The 23,105-nt window shown below is 41.2% G+C and overlaps 1 protein-coding gene across 8 annotated transcripts in view; it reads left to right on the forward strand.

Moving 5' to 3' along the window:
- The window catches only part of EPB41L4B (erythrocyte membrane protein band 4.1 like 4B), a 246,854-nt gene that overhangs the window by 164,100 nt on the left and 59,649 nt on the right, over nt 1-23,105 (forward strand). For 7 of the 8 annotated variants that reach the window (XM_073332653.1, XM_073332656.1, XM_073332655.1 and 4 more), the window contains 2 exons: nt 5,155-5,280; nt 17,989-18,059. In XM_073332653.1, coding sequence (XP_073188754.1) covers nt 5,155-5,280; nt 17,989-18,059 — 197 coding nt within the window. The remainder of the gene's footprint in view (nt 1-5,154; nt 5,281-17,988; nt 18,060-23,105) is intronic. The other variant, XM_073332654.1, reaches the window with a different exon arrangement.

Below are 23,105 nucleotides of genomic sequence, written 5' to 3' on the forward strand. Positions count from 1 at the left end.
GAATTTCACGAGTATGAAAAGAGGAAAAGCAATGGAAAAGTATTCCAATAAATACAAAAAGCTGATGGTTCCATTAGTCTCCTTCCCTTTTTTTTTGCTGCCAGGCATCGTTTTAATTAACTACATTAGGCTTGAATGATACTTAGAGGAGAATGGAAGTCTACTGAGCTTCCGTTTCCTTAGATGCACCCTGAAAGAACCATTATGAATTGAAACATGATGCCTGAGGGTATTATAATCTGAGGTTATTATCGGAGAGGATACCTTGTTACAATGAAATGAATCCATTTGCAGCATGGAGGTACAAGGAGGCAATTCTTTGATACCATATTTCATGTATATAATATTTTTGGCTAAACAACTACTTGAGTACAGGAATTGTTAGTATGGAAGGTGCTGTTCTGTAGCAGAAAGATCTGTCATCACTCCTGCAGGTTGACAGACAACTTCTAAGTTTCAGAATGTATTTTGAAGTCGGCAGTTATGGGTTAGATTGTAACATTAGTTGACCTAAATAAAGGGGTAGTGCACAGCTGTAAGTCCCAGGGGCAGACCAGCCAGAGTTCCCCCTTGTTCCAGCTACTACTATAGCGGTAGCAGGTTACTTCCTCCTTTGCCCCAAGTCAGCTTTGCTGACCAGTGTGTTGGGAATGAGTGAGGTGAGGTTGGCAGAGCCAAGACTCTACCCATTCCCCACTTCTGCCCATCTGCACAGAGAGGGATTAGTATGTCTACACAGCAATAAAAGACCTTTGGCATGGTGGCAGCTGGCCCAGATGAGCTGACTCAGGCTGACAGGGGGGTTCAGGCTGTGGGCTGTAAAAATTGCAATGCAGATGTTCAGGCTCGGGCTGGAGCCCAGGCTCTGAGTCCCTGCAAGGGATATCAAAATTCAGAGTTATTCCTGCCTGTGCCTGCTGGAGCCCGTCTGCTGACCCAGGCTTTGAGACTCGGTGCCATGGGCTTTTCATTGCAGAGTAGACATACCCAAAAGAGGCGGCTCTCCAATCTTGCTTTGACCCATGGTGCAGGTAGCTTGCACAGGGATAGATGAGCAGGCCACAGTCCTGTCTCTGTAAGGATTACATTGGAGAATGCAGACGCAGCTACTGGCTACTGAACTGTGGAGAGTGGTAATGTGTTTGAATGTAAAAAAAGCCATCTGGGTCTTTAAGTATCATTTCCCCTTGGTTGTACAGTGAAATAGAATGGGTAAACCTAATGTGACTGAAATCATCATGTCATCTAATTAGTTTCAAGCCCTAAAACAAAGATTGGTTTTAACATGCCTTTTAGAACTGTCATTGTATTACAGTGTGCTGCTTGAATTCCCTTTAGAGAGCAGTATGCATACGAGTAAACTTGCTGATGGTAGCAGCATTTCAGATATCTTCAAGCAATGAAAATCTGCTTAATGAGACAATTGGCTGATCAGGTGGTTGCACTTTCCTCGTTGATTTTGTCTGTCCAAATTACCTAAATGGTATCTCCAATTATGAGTGTCAATGGGAAGCTCAGCAAAGCCATATCAGTGAGTGAGTGTTTCACCTGGATTTTTTTTTGTAGTGGTTGTTAGAATTCCTGTCTCTTGTATTACATTTTTGTTTGAAGTTCAATAGATAACTACAATTCAGTATATTCTCCAGCTAGAAGCAGTACTTTTTGTTTTCAGGTATGTTTTCATGGGATAAAAGCCAAAGAGACAAAGTAAAATGTGCACGTATTTTTCCATTAGCAATTGTAGATAAGGCTCAGAAAATAGAGGTGCAAGACTGATGAACATTCATGTCAAATACACTCAATCAATCAATAAACAAACCAGGGTGGATTAAATTATGATATTCAGTCAGTTGTTCAAAAGCGTAGCTGGAAACCACAGTAGCTTAGGTTCACAAGGCAACTGCATCAACATTTCTTAGATGTGGAAAATATTATGCCATTTCAATGGGGTTCAGCACAGTCTGAGGCCTTTTTCCGGGTGCTCACAAAATAGTTGTATAAGGCAATATAATCACAAGGTTGAGTTGTTCTGCTCCTGGAAAGTTTCTCCAGATTCTTGACATCCCATATTGTATGTGACTGTTTTTGGATCAATGAAGTGAGCAAGCAAGGTTTTGGTGGCCAAAAACTGGAGGGGACATAGGTCCTGGTGAAATAAACAAACAAAAAGACTTTTTTGAGGCTAAGGGCAGGGTAGTTTCAGTGATGTATAAAATGCCCTGCTGCATCTCAGAATACACTTGTCAAAGGTGAACTAAGGACATACATTGGGCCTGATTTGCTACTGCCTCGTACCATATACATTTTGCACACGTGGACGAAGGCAGTATGAAGTTGGTGTGAAAGACAATCAGATGAGAGTGGTAGCAATTCACACTCACTCTGCACAGTCGTAAATGATTATGCAGTGGTCAAAACAACGGAAAACCGGGATTACCACTCTCATCTGGTTTTCAGCAAGATGAGGGGAACTCTGAGTGGACCCTTGCTATTCCATTGTCTGATTCTTCCCTTAAAACTTGTAAATAATCATGACGTGCTGATTTAAGGGCCTGTGTTTACAAGATTGGCCCCATCCCTGCTCAATTGCTTTAAACTGAGTATTGTTTATATTAGGAGAGAGACTGGATCCTCTTGATTTCTGCAAGGGAAGTGTTTGCATATGGGAAAGTCTGCTGGTTCTTGTTTGCTTTCTTCTAAAGTTTATTCCAGGCAAAAAAATCTTTAGGTCACTTTTGAAATTATTCCTGGCAGTGGAACCTGTCCTGCTGTGGATTTCTCAGATCCAGAGCTGGAGAATTACCCTTCCTTGTGCAAAAAGGAGTTACCCTGTGGGTCATGCTATACTGTATGTCTATGCCGCAGTTTGACACCTGCGGCTGGCCCGTGCCAGCTGAGTTGGGCTCACAGGGCTTGGGCTAAGGGGCTGTGTAATTGCAATGTGCACAGTCCGGGTTGGGATGCAGCCCCTGCTCCGAGACCCTCCCACTATCAAATTCCAGGGCTCAATCCAGCGAGGGGTTGTGTCCCCACCTGCCCTGCAACCTTGGGTGCCTCACAATGCTTTGCTGTTGTAGCACCGAAACAACATGCAGGTCACACATAGCTGCAGCCTGCCAGCACACTCCAGTCACACTCTGGCTTCCACCAGCCTCAGTTACCACTTGCAGGGTGACTCCCCAACATACGCCCCGTCTCAGATTTTCCCCCAAAACCATGTGTTCCGCGTTGTCCAGCCCTCTCCTGGATGGTCCAGATATTAGAGGTCTGTTGCCCCCGTAAGGGGTCAATGTATGACCATTTGCTACTTTAATTGGAGTTACCAGACAATTCAGTTTAAACACAAAACTGCATTAGTTTTGATGAAAGAATAAAACAAGTTTATTTAACAACAAAGAGAGAGGTTTTAGGTGAGTATAAGGCATTAAAGTCAGCAATGGTTGCAAGAGAAATAAAAATAAAATGCTTTCTACTGCTGAAACTTAACACACTAGACTTGGTTCAAAGTGAAATTCTTACCAAACATTCCCAGCAACAGGGCTGACCAAATTCTCTGGTCAGAACCCCTCCTAACGTCCAAAGGCCTGGTTTCTTTGTCTTCTCAGCTGAGAGAGAGAGAGAATACCTGGGGTCCAATTATAGTCCAATCAATCTTTTAAATGCATTTCCCTGTAGGTTACTCCTAGATAAAGTTCCTTCCAGCTGTGAGGATGGAGGCATGCAGTCTTGTGGGGGAAAAGGTTCCATGTTGTTGTTAAAATGCAAATCAATCCATTCCTGCCCCTCCTCCCCCTTCTCTGCCAAAGACTGGCCACTTGACCAGTGATTGCCAATCAACTTTAATGACAACTGGCTAGAGGCATCAGCTCATTCTTTGTCTTTGAAAAACAGATTTACCTCTTCCCCGGACTTGTCTAGCAAACACATTTCAAGTAGAAAAGGAGTAAGTGATCATGTGTATCATACACATTGTAAGGAGAGTGATCACTTTAGATAAGCTATTACCAGCAGGAGAGTGGGATGGGAGGAGGTATTGTTTCATGGTCTCTGTGTATATAATGTCTTCTGCAGTTTCACAGTATGCATCCGATGAAGTGAGCTGTAGCTCACAAAAGCTTATGCTCAAATAAATTTGTTAGTCTCTAAGGTGCCACAAGTACTCCTTTTCTTTTTGCGAATACAGACTTAACACGGCTGTTACTCTGAAACCTGACATTTCACGTATAATTTAGCTTATGTTCATACCTTTACATATAAAGTTGCTACATACATTTCACCATGACTGACCAGCAAGTTATTAGGTTTCACATGATACTTCACAAGGCATATTTTATACAAAGATTATTACAATGGTGTGTAGGGTGTGAAAACATGGTTGCATTTGGTCACACTCACCTTGCAGGGTCCTAGAGCTTGGGCTCTAGCCCAAGCCCAAAGGTCTATACCACAATTAAACAGCCCCTGAGCCCGTGTCAGCTGGCATGGGCTACTCGCAGGTTTTTAATTGTCATGTAGACATACCCTCAGAATCAGTGGAAATAGGAATCAGTGTGTCTGTTAAACTCATTGGATTTTTCTGCTCTTCCTTCAATTCAGAGGGATCCAAAATCAAAGACTGGGGGCCTTGTTCTCAGTTATACTAAAGTCCCTGTAGAGTAAAGGGGTCTTATAGTGGATGTAAATTACATTTTGCATTCACTTTCAGGCGCCTTTACACTGTCAGTGATATAAAGGTGCTTGAGTATAACTGAGCATTGAGCCCGTGTCCCTTTCTCCTACAACCCAATTTCCCTTTCTGTGGAATATTTTGCTTTTTCAATATAATTTTAGGTTTGGAAATGATCTTGGGGACAACCCACTCCACGTCCTGGCTCTTTTCACATATTTCTTAATGCTCTATGTCTCTGTCTGTCCGAGTACCCAGTGGTATCACACTTCCCTCAAAGGCCTTTATTACCTTGGTAATAGATTAAAGTTAAGTCTTTTGAATAATTTGTCTTGTCAGACCTTTCTATCAGGTTATGAACTTGAAAACTTTCCTAAATGGTGTTAAAACTGGTTGTTCAAAGTAAAATTTGACCTGATCATTGTGATAAATCATACAATCTCTTCCTCTAATGTATGTTGCCATGTTATCTTTTATGTAAACTGCAGGGTGAAGACAAGAAAGTTTCTGAAAAAAGTCTTCATCCCCCAGTGTCACCTTCCTCCGTACCCGATCATATGAAATGTAACATCCTTAAAGCTCAAGTAGAAGCTGCTTTTAGAGTGGGTGCCCAGGTGAGTATACCTTTTAATTTACCCTCTATATTTCCCCTTTCTAATGCTAGTGAGGACATAATGTTTCATGTGAAATCACTCCATATTTTCCAAAATCTGACCCTTTCCTTGGGAAGTGTTGTCTCATCTTCCTTAGGTATCCAAAATGACATAAATTGCTCTAGATCTTTCTGTAGGCAATCAGAACATCTAGCTACTTGCTGTGATTTCAGGGTGGTCTACAGAGTTCATTATTTCTGAACCATCTGCTGTTCATCAGTACTTTTTTGGCTACAGTGAATATATGAGCTTTCAGGATGAATAATGTTTCATTGCCAAAAGGTTGGGAACAAAACAGGAGTTGAGTAGATGAAGTGTGGCTTGGTTGATTCACTTTCCTTCATCCTTTCAAACCCTAAAGCCTTTAGTTTTTTCTGTTCATAGAGCAGTTTGGAATTTTGCTGAGCATTCATTTTTCTATTTTTGATTAAATATTGTATTTTAGTCCTCATCTGACATGGAAACTGTTATTTATAGATGATGAACATCATATTTGGATGTCTAAATATTGATTCCAGAGATTCTTTAGACACACAGGTGTGAAAATGTTAGTCTATGTACTTTTGTGCTCATTTGTTTTTCCAGTCATCCATTCAAAACATTTATGTTCCATTAATTTATTTCAAATTCACAGAGTTTTCATGGATAGATCCACATTCACAATCAATGAATTGTGTTACGTAAATATCAACATATATCCATATGACCTAGCTGTTTTCCGCTGTGTCACAAATAGATGGCATGATTGTAATGATATTATTACTTCTGTTGAAGGTAAACTTTCTTGAAACCCTAACCCTATTCCTATGTAATTCTTTTGGAATGTAGTTAGTGAAATAAGGATAATGTCATCTTCCGTAACAAGAAAGAAAGAAAAGAAATACAAGGGAGAGAGGGTTATTGAATCCTGTCATTAGCTACTTCTGTTACTTTGTGTGTGTGTGTGTGTGTGTGTGTGTGTGTTAATAATCTCCTTTGGATACACACTATTTTACTACTTCTGTTAATCTGTTTCTTCCATGGTGACAGGTTTCAGAGTGGTAGCCATGTTAGTCTGTATCAGCAAAAACAACGAGGAGTCCTTGTGGCACCTTAGAGACTAACAAATTTATTTGGGCATATGCTTTCGTGGGCTATAACTCACTTCATTAGGTGCATGGAGTGGAAAATACAGTAGGCAGGTATAAATATGCAGCACATGAAAAGATGGGAGTTGCCTTACCAAGTGTGTGTGTGTGTGGGGGGGGGTGTCAGTGCTAACAAAGACAATTCATTTAGGGTGGATGTGGCCCATTTCCAACAAAAAGGGGTGAATATCAACAGAGGGAAAATTATTTTTTGTAGTGACCCAACCACTCCCAGTCTGGAATTAACTGGAATGGATTTGAAAACTTGACACCATCAAATGAGGCCTGAATAAAGACTGGGAGTGACTACAAAAAATAATTTTCCCTCTGTTGATACTCACACCTTCTTGTCAACTGTTGGGAATGGGCCACATCCACCATGATTGAATTGGCCTCGTTAGTATCACAAAAAGGAATTTTCCCTCTGTTGATATTCACCCCTTCTTGTCAACTGTTGGAAATGGGCCACATCCACCCTAATTGAATTGGCCTTGTTAGCACTGACCCCCCACTCGGTAAGGCAACTCCCATCTTTTCATGTGCTGTATATTTATACCTGCCTACTGTATTTTCCACTCCATGCATCTGATGAAGTGGGTTATAGCCCACAAAATCTTATGCCCAAATAAATTTGTTAGTCTCTAAAGTGCCACAAGGACTCTTTGTTGTTTTTGTTTCATCTGACAGGTCAACTTGCCCGCCAAAGAATTTTCTTGTAACAACCATCTTTGTACATTTCTCATTGTTGTTCCCTGGCAGAGTTTTCATCTGACAGTTAAATTGCAATTCATGCAGTTAAAGCCATGGAAGTCTAAGACAGCTAAACCTTGGTTATTCAGTCTGCTAGAGATTTCTAGAACAGGCAGTGTAAATTTTATGATGTGTTTTTAAAAAACAGTTCGGTCTTCTCTGAATCTGATGTTATGACAACTGCGCTATTTTACAGTATGTTTCCTGTTTGAATGTCTCAATTCTAGCCATTCTTTTTCATGCATATACCATGCCTTTGTGTCTGTTTCTCAAGGATGTTGCCCGACACATCTTGTATTTGCGTTTTCCCCAACTATGCTTAGTTATGTTCAACTGTGCAGTTATACGCATGTTAACACTGTGTGCTGACATATTCATAGTAAAGAATTATTCGTGTTTGTAGCTGCACAGAAAATTTTTTAAACATGTTTCTTCCATCTCTCCTGATCTGCTCCCCCGCCCACTCCCCAGAGCCTTTCCAAATTACATCATCCTGAGTTGCTTTTACATATCTGTAACATTGTTCTTTTACTGTAGTTATGTAGTGAACGGGTATCAGAGAAGAAAGTAAGTCTGCTAGTCTTTTCTTAATGTAGACACGTTTCCCCAAAAAACTTTAGCACTCAGTATGGATTAAATATGCATCCATGTTCCAGGCCTCATGAGAGGAGATCATATGAAATTCCAAACAGAGAGGGAAGTAGCATGTGTTGCTGAAGACTATTGACATAGTGCAGCTTGAAAGTCATATAGCAATGGTTGCCTAAGAAGGATAGTCCAGTGATTAGGATATTGCCTTTGCCTTTGAGGAAACTCAAGTTCAGTTTTCTGCTCTGCCACAGTTCCCGGTGTGACTTTGGAGAGGTATCTCTATGCCTCAGTTCCCTGCTGCACTGGGGTATTGTGAAGATAATTAAAGATTGTGAGATGAACAGATGCTATGGTAATGGGGCAGTGTAAACACCATAGATGGATGAAGATCTGCAGCATAGGAATTTACCCATCCAGGGGGAGCTAGAGAACAGCACATCCTCCACCACCTAGAGACAAAGCCAGCATGGAAGGGGAGGGGTGGTGCTGCTGGGGAATAAGCTGTCTGTCTGGCATGCAATAAAACTGCATCTGTTATGTCACCCACTTTTCCCAGAAAAGCTATCTGCTCACTGCATCTGTATACTTTGCCAATGGCCTTTTGTTCTCCTGCTAGGAGAAGGGAAAATCAGCTGAGTGTTGTTTGATCACTTAATTTCCCACCTAAAAGGGGAGAGACAAGTTTGCTGCTTCTTCCTTACCAAAGGGTTGGGGGGGGGGGGGTAGGGAAGTAGGGCAGCAGTCAGGTGACTCTGAAGAGGGTAGCACAGACTGACTACCCAATATGTCAGCCAGACCAGTGCTGTCTACAGCAATGGTTCCCCTCTCCGCCTTCCTACAGATAATTTTGATCTCTTTGAGGTGGGAACCAAGATTACTGCTAGAGGATCCTTTAAGTGGGCAGGGAAAGAGTGATCGTTTCTTTACCGCAGACCACTTTGGACAGCAGTTTTATCCTTCCAGCTCCCTGTGCTCTTCCCAAACCTATTGTCTGTCTTCTCTCTATCTCCTAGTCTTACTCTTGGCTTCATCCCATCTATCATACTGTCCAATAAACTTTAAACCATATCTCTTTCTTCCTCTGCCATGCACCTTCTCATCTCCTTCCAATCCTTTTTTTAAATACCACATCTTTAAGAAGTTGCATCTCCTTCCTTCTCATCATTCGCAAACCCCAGTCTCCTCCTACTTTTGATCTGTTGTCCAATGTTTTCTCTAATTTTGATGGTAAGCTCTTTGGGGCAGGGAATATATCTCATCTATGTTCTGTAAAGCACAGGACAAATTTACAGCACTATACAGAGATTTCAAGCAAGAGCAGCCTGTATTTGTCATCTACAGCATGTGCCTCTTCTCTGTGTTTACTATGTAACATTACATGCCGGTGAGAAGTTCTTTATCCTAGAAGCAGAAAGAACAGAGCTGGTCTCTCTCACTTGCATACATACAGTGCACTCTTTATCTAAAGTGAAATTGACACCTATCAGAGGTTGGTTTTAAAAAGTCCTGAAAGATCCTTTACCTTTTTGAGCTCCCCATCAATGTACTGTACTTTAGGAGATTTTGCTGGACATTTGCATTGTCCAGTTAGTAACAGAAGCATCAGTGAAACATTTTCACTAATGGGACACTGCTGGAACTGGTACCAGAGGGTGCTCTTAAAAAATTTCCACTTATCTAAAGTAACTATTTCATTGTTGTTTGTAATGTTTGTAATAATTTCCCATTTGAAAAGCAAGGAATATTTCAAATACCGGACACCAGTACCGGACACCAGTACCATCAGGAAATGGTACTGGTGTCCGGACACCAGTACCGGACACCAGTACCATCAGGAAATGACCAGTTCATAAAGGCACCCACTGTAGTCAGTAGAACAGGAAGCTCTTCATTAGCAGTTCCTGACAATGGAGGGGCGGGGGGGGAGGGCGGGCGGATGCAGGAGAGGAAAGGCAGAGGGAAGTGAGTTTGGGGATGGAAATGCTGATTTTTTGATTCATTCAGATCAGTATCCTCATGGCAACTAGATACCATGGGGACAGGTGCCTTAGAAACACTGAAATACATAGTTCCAATCTCTGCAATTTCAAACATAAGTAGTGGGAGGAAATTATACAATGTAGTTTGAAATAGGAGCTGAAAAGGGAGATTTGAACTCAATTTCCATTCTGGAGTCATGCAGAAGAGCTGTTTATTTCTTTCCTATATGGTACTTTTTTATCCTTCCTAAAAGCTGTGACTCTGAATTAGAGATCTAAAACTCATCTGCTTATGGTACAGATTACTCACACTTCTGCATAAATGTTAAGAGTTCTGGAGCAGCAAGAAACTAACATGAATGAGTTTGTTTATTTCGTGAAGAGAGAAATATTTCCATACAGAAATGTTAGTTTGAGAATCAAGCTGCAAGGTGTGGTGGAGTACGTCTGAGTGTGTGCAGATGCACACCTTAACTGGTGAAAAATGTGATGAACCCACACAAATTGTGGAAATTTAGGCTGTGGGTTCCACAGAACACTCAGCGCAGTCTCTGTATTGCAATAGTAAACCAGCACTCTTTTGCAACACACCCTTCAAACTTTTTCATGGGCGTCCAACACTTCATAGCTGACAGACTGCAGATCACATGCTCGTTTTAAGAAGGAGCAGTATCAAACCAGCAACAAAGAGCTGCATGAATAGAAAAGACCAGCTTCCAGCAGCATTTAAAACCCTTACAGTTTACAGGGCTCAGTGTTGAAATGGAGGGATTAATCAGAGGAGTGGTCAATTCATGGCCCAGCTGATGGAGGACTCTGATTGCTATGCATACCTAGTTTGGCCCAAAGCAAATCCTGATTTTCTTTAGCGTTAAATACAGACTCCTGTGCAAACTTAGAATTACCTTGACTGGGTTTTCGTCTCTTGGCTGGAACGGTATGTGGTGGTCTTATCCAGTGTGCCTTCTACAATAGATGCTTATTTTCTCCATTAGTTTTCACTTCACCTCCTCTTCCCCTATAGGCAGTCCCAACTCCTTGGGGCCCAAAAGTCCATGAAATTACAACAAGAGTGAATCTGATGTCTTATCTCTAACCTAGAAGAATAAATTTGGATCATATGGCAGTGACTTCATCGGGGGTTGAACATGATGCTAGAATTTGGTACAAAGAGAGTATTAAAACTTGTTCACAAGTTAATATCTATGCAATATTTTCAGACTACTGCAGATTACCTTATTCTTTTTTCTCTCTCCCTTACCTCTTAAAAAAACAAACAAACAAACAAACAAAACCCTACATACCAATGATGTAGTTTTGCTCTGAGATGTGTGTTGCCATCTGTGGGCTAGGATATAATCTTAATGTAAGAAACTAAGATGTGAAGTTGAACGGTGCTAACTAGCCTTGCCTAGAACTACTGGAACATATTGTACCATTGGAGATGTACCCCTCAGAATGTGTTTTGATCGTATTTCATGCTACATTTTGTTCTGTGTGCAACAAATTCGACATTGGTGAGGCCTCATCTGGAGTACTGTGTCCAGTTTTGGGCCCCACGCTACAAGAAGGATGTGGATAAATTGGAGAGAGTCCAGCGAAGGGCAACAAGAATGATTAGGGGTCTGGAACACATGACTTATGAGGAGAGGCTGAGGGAGCTGGGATTGTTTAGTCTGCGGAAGAGAAGAATGAGGGGGGATTTGGTAGCTGCTTTCAACTACCTGAAAGGGGGTTCCAAAGAGGATGGCTCTAGACTGTTCTCAATGGTAGCAGATGACAGAATGAGGAGTAATGGTCTCAAGTTGCAGTGGGGGAGGTTTAGATTGGATATTAGGAAAAACTTTTTCACTGTGAGGGTGGTGAAACACTGGAATGCGTTACCTAGGGAGGTGGTAGAATCTCCTTCCTTAGAGGTTTTTAAGGTCAGGCTTGACAAAGCCCTGGCTGGGATGATTTAACTGGGAATTGGTCCTGCTTTGAGCAGGGGGTTGGACTAGATGACCTTCTGGGGTCCCTTCCAACCCTGATATTCTATGATTCTATGAAATGCAAACAAAAATTGGATCAACACATTATTTAAAGTAGCAAAGGAGTACAGCTGAGGAGAAACTCATCAGTGGTTTTCCTAACTATATCTTTGGTTGGCCTTTGCCTTTTCATCATGTAGTCCTTTAAGGAGTAATTAAACTGTCAGTTATTTATAAAGACTCTTCAAAGTTGCAGTGCCCAAAGAAGTTGATGTATGTGGTTTTCAAATTTTCCCAAAAGGCTGCCGCAAGGAAATATATTGCAATACTATCTATATGATTTGGCTTTTAAGTGCTTTATTCATTTCTGGAAATCATAATAAGGGCACAAGAGAAAATGAGTTTGGTACAGGAAAGATACTGGGGGATTTATACTCATGTGAAAAATAACAGGACTTGGATAAATATCTCTGGATGCCTGGAGGAGGTCCTGCCTTTTGCTAGATGGCTACTCAAACATTGTGAAATGATGAAAATTTCAAGCATGTCAGTCTGTCCTCCATCATGGATTATATTTTATACCCAAGATTTGCTTGGAAATAATGCAAATTTGCTGATATCTTCTTGGTCTTCCTTGTGCTTATCGCACATCCCTGCATAATTTGACAATCTCAATTTAAAAGACCCAGAACAGGAGAATAACAGGTCCGGGCTGAAGTGCTGTGCCGTGTGTGTGTGTGTGTGTGTGTGTGTTTGTTTATATTAGAGAAAGAAGCTTGTACAGGGCTCTTTGCACAATGCCTTGCTAAAGCCATTGCTGTTAGTCACCCACTTGGATGACCAATAAAACTCACTCTCAAATTCCAAGCTAAGTAAAAAGAAGCAATTGTTGTGATACTCTCAACTCCAATGAATGTGACATCACATCAGTTATAATTGTTCATAACAATGGAATTTAAATGGCTATAATTCAAATTGGCTATATTCTGTCTGTCAAAGGAAACAGATTTGTTTAACTTTAAAAGTGAGTCTCAGGCTGGAAATAAAGGGAGGCAGAGGTACAGAAAGATAGGACTTAAGGGAATGTAGGATGGGGGAGCATCATTAGGTGGAATACAGCAACCATTATAAGGGAATCAGCAACTCTACTCAAAAAGGAGTGACAAAAAATGATGACAACTTTGTTCAGTTAAAGTAGTCAAGGGTGAATAAAAAAATCCCCAGGACACTAAGGGACAGACTAGCAAAAAGTGCCACAAGATTGTTATGACCACACATCAAGACCTCAGTTCTGCCTCTCATCAGAAAAGGTTTTTAGTAATTCAGTGCCTGCTAACACTGAATGGTACAAGTATTATTTGTTATTATTTGCCATGCAATAGCACCTGGGAGCTCGGTCATGGATCAGGATCCTGTTGTACTAGGGCAGTGTACAAACACAGAACAAAAAGATGGGTCCTACCTCAAAGAGCTGACCGTGAGGCTATTCTGATCCCAAGGGAAGAGTCCTATCTGCTAAAATACCAACAACACTTCCTGCACCAGGGTTTTCCTTGGAGGCTTCTTTTCCCAGTGACCTTGCTGCTTAGCTTATGAAATATGATGAGATCATGGTTGGGTATGTTAGCAGGGAACTGAAAAATATCCCATGCGCTTCAGAGTTCCTCGGTTTCATTTCAGACCAGCAGACGTGCAGGGGGAAGCATTTTTTTCAGTCAGGGCCATTGAGCCATTGCTGTTGCTGTCCTTCTGCTTGGAGGATTCCAGCAATCTGAAAAGGGTGTTGCTCCCCCTCCCTTTCGCATAATCAGGAACCTCCAAAAATCTGCTTTCAGAACCTTTTCTCCCCCAGTCAGCAACCTGACTGCCTTTGAATGGGATCAGGTGCTTCAGTCAACCTTTGGGCTGATTCACAAAGTCAGAAGGGGAAAACAAGATGTTCCTTATGTGGAACTGGCATAATGTTGACGATAATGCCTCTTGTGATAACGAAGAGACAGGAATAAGGTGGTGTAAACACTAAGTGGATTTTTTGTTTAGGAAGCGGGGCGCACACACACACACACACAGAGTATAGCTGTTGTGAACAGGGATATAGGCAGTCAAACCTAGTGGTCAGAGCAGTGGTGGTCGGCCTAGTGGTCAGAACAAGAGTCAGGAACTAGAGGTCAGAGATAGAGAGAGACAGAGTCGGGAGTCAAGCCATGAGTCAGAGTCAGGAATTGAGCCGAGGGTCAGAGCTGGAATCAGTAGCCAGGGGTGGGTGTAACAGCAGGATGTAATCTGGAACAAGGCAGACCAGGAGGAACAGGATAGGAAGGCAGGAATCAGGCAAAACAGCAGAAGCCGATAAAGCAGACAGCTGGCATTCACAACTTCCTGTGCCGCCTTCTGGCTTAAACAATGACTCTGGTTGCAAGTCTCCTCCAATTGGGACCATTGTGAGCAGTGCTTATGGTGAGCTAGGGTTCACCAGCCCAGACTCCCTGCTGGTATCCGCGAGTTGCCAGGTGTTTGCTGTGGTATTAGGGCTGCCTGGGGACCCGCGGACATGAGTTTGAGACCCATGATGCCTCACAATAGCTCACTGGGTCTGTTGCTTGCCTGCACTACAGTGTCACCCTGCAGGGTCTCCTGTGCCTACGTCCTAGTCTAATTAGTCATAGAAAGGACTACTGACTACTGCGGTGAACCTTGTGTACTCCTCCGGCCCCTCTCCATCACAGTCACACAGTTTGTAGGTGGATGCTCAGCCCAGCACAATAAACAATGGAAAAGGTCATCAACATAATGAGGAAGCTCAGGTTTATGCAGACTCCATCTGCTAGGCAAGTCTTTCAGCTGCTGGGAGACATGGGCTCATTCCCAGAAAGCACTCCCAGCTCCTCCTAAGAGCTTTCCTACCTCAGTGGAACTCTGAGACGATCATTAGATATCTGATTCCCACTCTCCTTCCACCCCCAGGCAGTGGTTGAGGATCCTCTTTGTGCTTAGAGGAGAACCTAAAGAAGGGCATGCCATAAATCCTGGCTCAGCAGCAATGGGAGCAGTGGGTGCTCAGCATCTCTAGAAATCAGAAGCGCATAATTTAGTGAAATTTAGGCAGATCGCTTAAGCAACTGGAGTCTGTTTGGTGCTTCTTAAGTTCTGGACTTCTCCCTTTGGCATCCTTATTTTGGCTTTCAATAACAGTAGCTTTTCTTGGAAACCACCTATCTGTGGAGAGCATGCAAGCTAGTGCTTCTGTCCTGTCACTTCCTTTGTCTTGTGTTTCCCCAATGATAAAGTAACTTGTAACCCTGCTGGCAGTTTTATCCAAACTGTTTTTCATTGAAATCAGAACATTAATTTCATTTTTCTTTGCCCTGGGCCAGTCTCAGATAAGGAAAGAGCCTGGCATCCTATGGGATGGCATTAGGATCCATAGTGTCAAAGAGCTTGGAGTACTGGGTTCCCTATTTCTCCTATAATCTGGCTGAAAGAAGGGCCAGGCTGTTTCCCTTTTGATAATACTTAAAAGGATCTGACTGTGTCCAAAGGAAGCGTATGTACTAGATGGCCTGCCATAATCCACAGGCATTAAAGCTCATTCCTCTTATAGCATGGTTGACTTCTGGTCAGAGAGAGAATCTGCCTCCGTGGAAGAAGTGTGCTGAGCAGCCACATGTTGCTGCATTTCTGCCTTCAGACATCGTTACTATGTAGATGTCAGAGCCTCTAACAATGAAGGTTCCTGAGTTTAGTAGTCCACAGGGACCTCTCTGGCTAGTTGCTGATATAAATTTCCCACCAGATGGGTGGTTCTAGACAAAACTCCTTTTTCAGATTTGTTGGGTGTCCCCAAAGAGAGAGATGAATCTTGGTCATAATATTTGCATTTCTTCTAGGAGCTCCAACAATCTGGACACTCCTATGGGAATTTTACCTTGTATATAGTTCTTGTTTCAAGTTATGGGTTAGATACTTTCAGATGTGCTGAGGAAGTTGCTCACTGGTTAGCATAAAATAATAATGAAGAAGCTCTCAATATGTAGAAAATAATGTTTACGAATATTCCTTTTTCCTGACCTTCCATTTAGCATGTTCCAATGTAAATCCATGCTGGGGAGGTAGCAATGGCCTTGGGCTTAAGGCTTCATCTGTACTTGGAGCTATAGCTGTGATTCCCAGCTTGTGTGGGTATTCTTGTGCTAGCTCTCATCGAGCTAAACATAGTATTGTTGCCACGATAGCATGGGCAGCATGAGCAATGTCATGGATTAGCTGCCACAGGTGCATTCACAGAGGATCTGGGCGAGTTTGAACTTGTGGCAGCTAGCCCAGGCCTCTGCTTACTGATGCTACCCTACTATTTTTAGCATCCTAGCTCACTGAGAGCGAGTATGAGTATGTCTACACCAGCTGCAAATCACACCCTTAGCTCCAAGTGTAGATGTCATCTTACTGTCACAGGATCAGGGGAAACCGTTATTAGCCAGTAATATTCTGGATCCCTCCCATAGCTGGCTAAAGGGGACACTCATCTCATATTGCTGAAGTAGATGGAATTTTAATAATTTAATTGGCCGTTACAATTGTTGACTTTTGTAATCTTCCTGTGCTCCATTCTCAATAATGAAACTCAATTTTCTATTATTATGTTCAAGTGTGTCTTAAAATTCAGTTCACTCTCCATTTTCAATTTGGTAATTCTAATATTGGAATAAAGTAAAATTTGTGATTTTTAAAGAGTCAGTTTGACAAATAGTAAGAAACTAGCTAATTATCATTTAACAATGCACATGATTAAGATATTATCATTTGGACAGAAGAGACTGTGTGTTAAGTCTCTGACAGCTGCATTCATATTTTCAACATTCAGACATACAGCAGTTTTATGTAAAGCATCATCACCTGCCATAAATATTAAAGAGCAAAGTACTAACTTCTGCAGCCCACCTACGGTAACTGTGATTCAGTTTTTTTCCTCATTCCCTAAACAAAACCATTTTAAGACAGAGCTCGATTGTGAATATATAGACCTTAAACACAACCTCACTACAGGTTGTAGTTTGAAAAAAAACCTAAACATTTGAATGTCATAAATTTAAGAATTAATTTTTGCTATGTCCCATACCCAGCCCAATGTGAACTAGGCATAGTGTAGATGCTTTTCTTTAAGTATTTCCAGTCAATTTTGTAGGTTAATTATAAATTTCTAAAGTGCTCCAAGTATAAAAAAAATCTACATGTTAAGTGTTGTTGTTTTTAATAAACAATGAAAAAATAATACAATAGGTAATATATTGTATGCACTATCGTAGAATCATAGAATATCAGGGTTGGGAGGGACCTCAGGAGGTCATCTAGTCCAACCCCCTGCTCAAAGCAGGACCAATCCCCAACTAAATCAACTAACTCCTCTCTATCCTTTAAATAGAGTAGGTAAAGTCATCGCCCCTCTAGTCTACTATAGATATGGAGATACTCCAGTGTTTGTAGACAGTATTAGTAGAGTGGATGGGGACCAGGTACAATATTGCGCTGGTGATATGTGGATATTGGAGTCTTGGATCTACACTGAAGAGTAATAAACGGCTAAGTCAAATTAGTTGCTGGGCTGCTTTGTCTGGCAATTTCATTTAAGCAATATTATGTCTATACATAGTTGTTTTTCCAGCATTTGTAGACAAAGTATACAAAAGAGACCAGGTCTGCGGCTTGTAGGGGAATGGCAGATTGGAAAGCTTTTTGTGGATTTTATGTAGAGACTAACTGTTTGTTGAGGTATTACTTTTTCTATTAATTTTTCAATGTCTGAAGAATTACGAGAGTTGGCATGGTGATTCTAATTAGGCTGTGGATATGCAGCTGGAAATAATCTGCACATAGTTTAGTTTTGGGGAGGGGTTAAACAGAAGAAAAAGGGGTATATTTGGTTTCAATGGTTCCACTACTTATGCTCAAATATTTTATGGAATGTGCATTTATATCCACGTTTTTCCAAAAAGATCATCTTCCCACAATATTATTATACTGTGCCTGTATTCTGCAGCTGATCAACTTTTAAATGAATCTCAACAGAAGTAAATGAAAAACAAAACAATTTTGTTTTTTAAATCTGGGCACAACTGGCATTTTATACATAGAAACTATTTTGATACTTGTAGAAATAGTTATATCGTAAATATATTATACTATAAATATATACCATACTATAATTATATACATAAATATGTTGACATTATACTAAATTATGGCTCTTTCCTTTAGCAGGTGGGGAAAGAAGACACATCATTTGTAAATACCAGTAAGGCCTCCAGTCTGCAGGACCCTAATGTAAGGTCTGTTACTTCTTGTTTGTAGGTAAAACATCAAATAAATACATTACGTAGTACAACATTTTCAAAACATTGCCTACAGTATGCATGCCAAAATCCATATATACATATCTCAGTTACTGTGTGAAGTCTGGCAAGCAGCAACCTGATTATACAGTGTATTTTCTTCAAACTACAATCTGTAGTAAGGTTGTGTTTAAACTACGTGTCTAAGTATATACAGTCTTCAAAATCTCAGCTTCAAAATTCAGGTGGGATTAAAACTTGGAAAGATTTGTGTACACACTTTCAGTTTTGCAAAGAGCAAAAAAAACCAAAACATTTTGGGTCGAAAATATGGGTAAGAATCATAAGCTTTAAAACTCAGAGTAGCTTTAAAATATAATCTCTGTTTTCTGTATTTTGAATCTGATTTCCACTCTGATGCCACTTATCCGAACGCTGCTGTTTCAAAATTAATGAAATCTGCTGCTGCTGCTGTTATAATATTTGTATTATTGCAGTAGCGGCTAGGAACCTCAGTCGCGGACCAGGACCCAGTTGTGCTAGGTATTGCACAAACACAGACCTTGTTTACTGTTCGTGTTTCTTTCTGTTTCCTGGAATTATTTTAACAGTGGAAAAGGGAGCATTTGTTTTAGTGCACAGAAAATGTGTTTCTTTGGATTTCTTGATCTGCAGGAAGGCCTGGTTTGGATTGCATTTTTGTTACACTGGGAGCTGATTCTTCTCACAGGAATTTTCCTTTTGCAGATAGCCATTGAAAAGAGCATCATATTTTAATGTTGTGTTTGAATCCCAGAGAATACATTCTTATAACAGGTTTTGGGTTTTTTTAAAAAGAAGACTTCACTATGCGGGTTATTTGGAAGCATGCTGCCTTTACATGAATGGTAGTAACATAATTTTATTCATCATCAGTGTCAGAAGGGTCGCACAGTTTCAGATGGGAATAAATTGATGTACAGTATTGTTGTCAAGCAGGCTGTTAAACCGCTAATTGTGGTAGCTTGTTGAGCTTGTTGGTTACTTCATTACAGATTTAGCTAACCTTTTCACCCTGAAGAATGAACATATTATTTCAAAAACCTCATGGGTCCCCAATCAATAGTTCTATTTCCCTAGGCTCAGGCAGAACTAGTTGAGCACCCTGTCCTGCTCTCTCTTGGGCTCTCACAGTCTGGCAGGATTGCAGGTAATGAATCAAGCAGAAATATTCTCTTCTCCCTCTCCTCTCCCCTCCCTTGTGATGCAACAAGATGCCCACAGGAGGAGCTGCTGAGCAGATACAATAAGAAAGGGACAGCAATTGATCAAAGCACTCCCAGCTCACACCAGAGCTGCTCCTAGCACTGATGGGGACCTGGTAACCCCAACCCTCTCAGTATTAAATGAGGCTGATTCAAACACTCGACTTCATAAATCAGAGGGCAAGACATATTCATAGTCAAACACGTTTTCTTAACACCGTCACCCTCAACAGCCACAGTTCAGAGCCTAATGGGCCACAGGTTTGGACACAACTGCTTTATTCTAATTAATTTGGAAATTTTGGGGGATACAAATAAAGTATCCCACTGTCTCTCTCTGCTTCCCTCTGTAACTGTGCTCTGTTCCCTCCATTTCTGTAACACATTTTTCACCACTGTTTTCCTTTCATCTGAACATACAGTACCACAATACACGCCCTTTACCACGTCAGTGCCACCAAGGAAATTGTGCCAGCAGAATATTTTCTTACAGTGGTGTTAGCTCTCTTGTGACATTTTGCTGTTTTTCTTGACGCCTAAGCTTCTGGCACCATGTGAAAGCTGAGATTCTCAGGTAATTAAAAAAAAGAAAAGTAAGTTACCAGCCCCCATGGTTGCAAAGAAAAGATTGAAAACATGACCCCTAAATGCTCAAACAATGAAGACAGATAAAAAAAAGCGCCAACATTTATTATTTTAAAGTCTCATGACTTTTTGGAGCCTGAGTCAAGAAGTTTGAATGCCTGGGCCTGGCAATACTACACATAGCAGATCAGGCCATTTGGATATATATGGTTTTTAATTGACAGCTGAAGAGATTTTCAAACTAAAACTCCTTCAGAACCACTTTGTACTTGTAAAATGCACGTTTGGGCCCAGACAATACCCCATTCCACAGAAAAGCGATGGGGCAGGAAGCTTTGGGAGAGGAATACTTTGTGAGGAATCCCCTGGCACAGATCCCCCATACCAACCCAATGGAGGCGGTACCCTCTGTAGAAAAGTTTGCAGGGCTAGCCCTCAAACCTGGCAGATTTCCAGGGATTAGCACAGATGCCTTGGGGGCGGGGTAGGTAGGAGGGCAGGGTCCTTGGAATCACCTTAACAGGGAACCCCCCTAGCCATAGTGGCGCCTTTCTCTATTATTTTTTGCAGAGGTTCTCAGTGGAGCCAGAGAGTGGGAGGACACACATCCCCTGTCCCCACCCCCAGCATGCACCGGGGCTGCTCAATCTTCTTCCCTCTCATATGGATCCTAGATCTGCTGAGAGGCTTCCATGAGGTCAGGAAGGTGGGGTAGAAAGAGGTAGATCCATGGCAAGGAAGGGTTGTGCCTTAGAGGCATCTGATTTCCCCCCCCCCAACAGACTTTTCATGCAATCAGAAAAGGGGCCAGATGCAAAGGGCTCCCTTCAAGCACAGTTTGGGGTGGACAGGGACCAAATGGGCCATGCCATGGCGTGACTGAGTAATAGTAAACAGGGAACCCCCAAATGCCATTTTAAGTCACTTTGAAGTGCAGAACTACACATTAATGAGTACTCAAATCAATTCACCTCAGTTACGTAGTAATGACCATTCCAATTCTCTAAATCCGTGACTACAGACCAAATAACCACAAGTTTGGCGTAAACATCAAACTGAAAATAACATCAAAACATCATTTAAAGGTAACCTGCCAAGGAAAAAATGGGGTGGGAGTGGAGAGGTGTTTTCTGTTTTATTTTAACCCGTGTTTTAATTCCCTTTCCTTTCACTGCTTCTTTCTGATGTATGGCTTGAAAGTTTTTATGGTTTGGTTTGGTTTTGAGGGCTGGGGGGGTCTCCTTTTCTCCTGTTGATTTTATTTTTAGCACGGTTTGATGGGTCAAACTGCCTTAGAACCTGGTTTGGACATGACTAGTTTAAATCCATATTTAAGCTTAGTCATTAAATTCAGTTCTTAGGCCTATGTAGTGGGGATTTATTCTGGAAATTTCTGTATGGTTGTTCAGAAAAATTGGAATTTTTTTGATACTTAAAAAACAAACTATATACATGTTTCTAAAAGCTCTTTATGAAATACGTGAGTTTTGCAGACTCCTTGAGAATAGAAATCCTGAGTTGGAGATTACAATTATTGACTGCCCATTACTGATCCTGGGCTTTCTTTTCCTGCTCTCCCTAATGTTGCTAAGGAGGGAACTAGTTAATCAACACTCTGTAAGTGTCCATGTTGATTTATTACATCCACTGCCTCTTTCTACTATTGATCAACAGATGTTGCAGACGTGCCTGTGGGATCTGGCAAGGTGGATGGGGTTGTTTTTCTATGGCTCTATTTTTCCCTTTCTGGAAGGTCAGCAGGGGGTTGGTGTGGATTAATTGTTCATCCACCCAAGGGGCCCTCGTATCTGAAGACTGAAAAGAATTCCACTCAGGCAACATACGTATGATGCTATTATGAGATACAGTGAGAGGGTTTGGGCTATGGTGCCATCTGTATACTCAGGACATTCAACCCATTCATTTCATTTTCATCAGATCCAGATGGTGCCATCTTCTTGTTTGCCTACTCAAGGCATTGACCCAGATGAGAATGAGTTCGCTGATGCTCTGTCTGGATAAAACAGAGGTGATGTAGCTTAGTGGGGTGAATCCACTAAAACAATTAAATGGATTGTGCCTATAGTCAATATATTGGTAGGGTGTAGGTGTAAATAGCAAATAACTGGTAGTAATGGGGAATTTTAACTACAGATATCTGTTGGAAAAGTAATATGGCAAAACACAGAATTTCCAGTACTTTCTTGGAATGTATTGGGGACAATGTCTTTTTTTCAGAAAGTGGAGAAAATAACTAGAGGGGTAGCCATTTTAGACTTGAGTCTGGCCAACATGGAGGAATTGGTTGCAAATCTCAAGATGGAAGGCAATTTGGGAGAAAGTGATCCTGAAATGAAAGATGTCATGATCTTAAGGAAAGGAAGGAGTGAGAGCATCAGAATAAGGACAATGGGCTTCAAAAATGCAGACTTGGACAAACTCAGAGAACAGCTTGGTAAGATCCCACAGGAAGAAAATCTAAGGGAAAAAAGAGTTCATAAGACAGACCTAGCATTTTCTCAAGGAGAACAATATTAAACATACAATTGCCAATTATTCTGATGCGAATAAAAAATAGGAAGAATAGTAAGAGACTAATATGGCTCCATCAGAAGCTCTTTAATGACCTGAAAATCAAAACAGAATCTTACAAAAAGTGGAAATGTGGGCAAATTGCTAAGGAGGAGTACAAAATAATAACACAAACGTAGCGACAAAATCAGAAATGCAAAGGCACAAAATAAGTTACACTTAGCAAGAGAAAGAAAAGGCAATAAGAAGAGTTTCTATGAATACATTAGGAGCAAGATAAAGGCAAAGGAATGTGTAGGTCCACTGCTTAGTGGAGAAGGAGATCTAATCATGGATGACATCAAGAAGGCTGAGGTGTTTAATGTCTGTTTTCCTTCAGTCTTCATTAAAAAGGTTAATGGTGACCAGATACTCAACACAATTAATATTACTGACAATTGGGAAGGAATGGAAACCAAAATAGGGAAAGAACAGGTTAAAGAATATTGAGATAATTTACATGTGTTCAAGTCAGCAGGGAACAATAAAATTCATCCTTGGATACTTAAGGAGCTAGCTGAAGCAATCTCAGAATTGTTAGTAATTATCTTTGGCTTGGTCTACACTATGAGTTTATGTCGAATTTAGCAGTGTTAAATCGAATTAACCCTGCACCCATCCACGCAATGAAGCCATTTTTGTC

This window comes from Lepidochelys kempii, chromosome 2 (assembly GCF_965140265.1).
Source record: "Lepidochelys kempii isolate rLepKem1 chromosome 2, rLepKem1.hap2, whole genome shotgun sequence".
Lineage (NCBI taxonomy): Eukaryota > Metazoa > Chordata > Testudines > Cheloniidae > Lepidochelys > Lepidochelys kempii.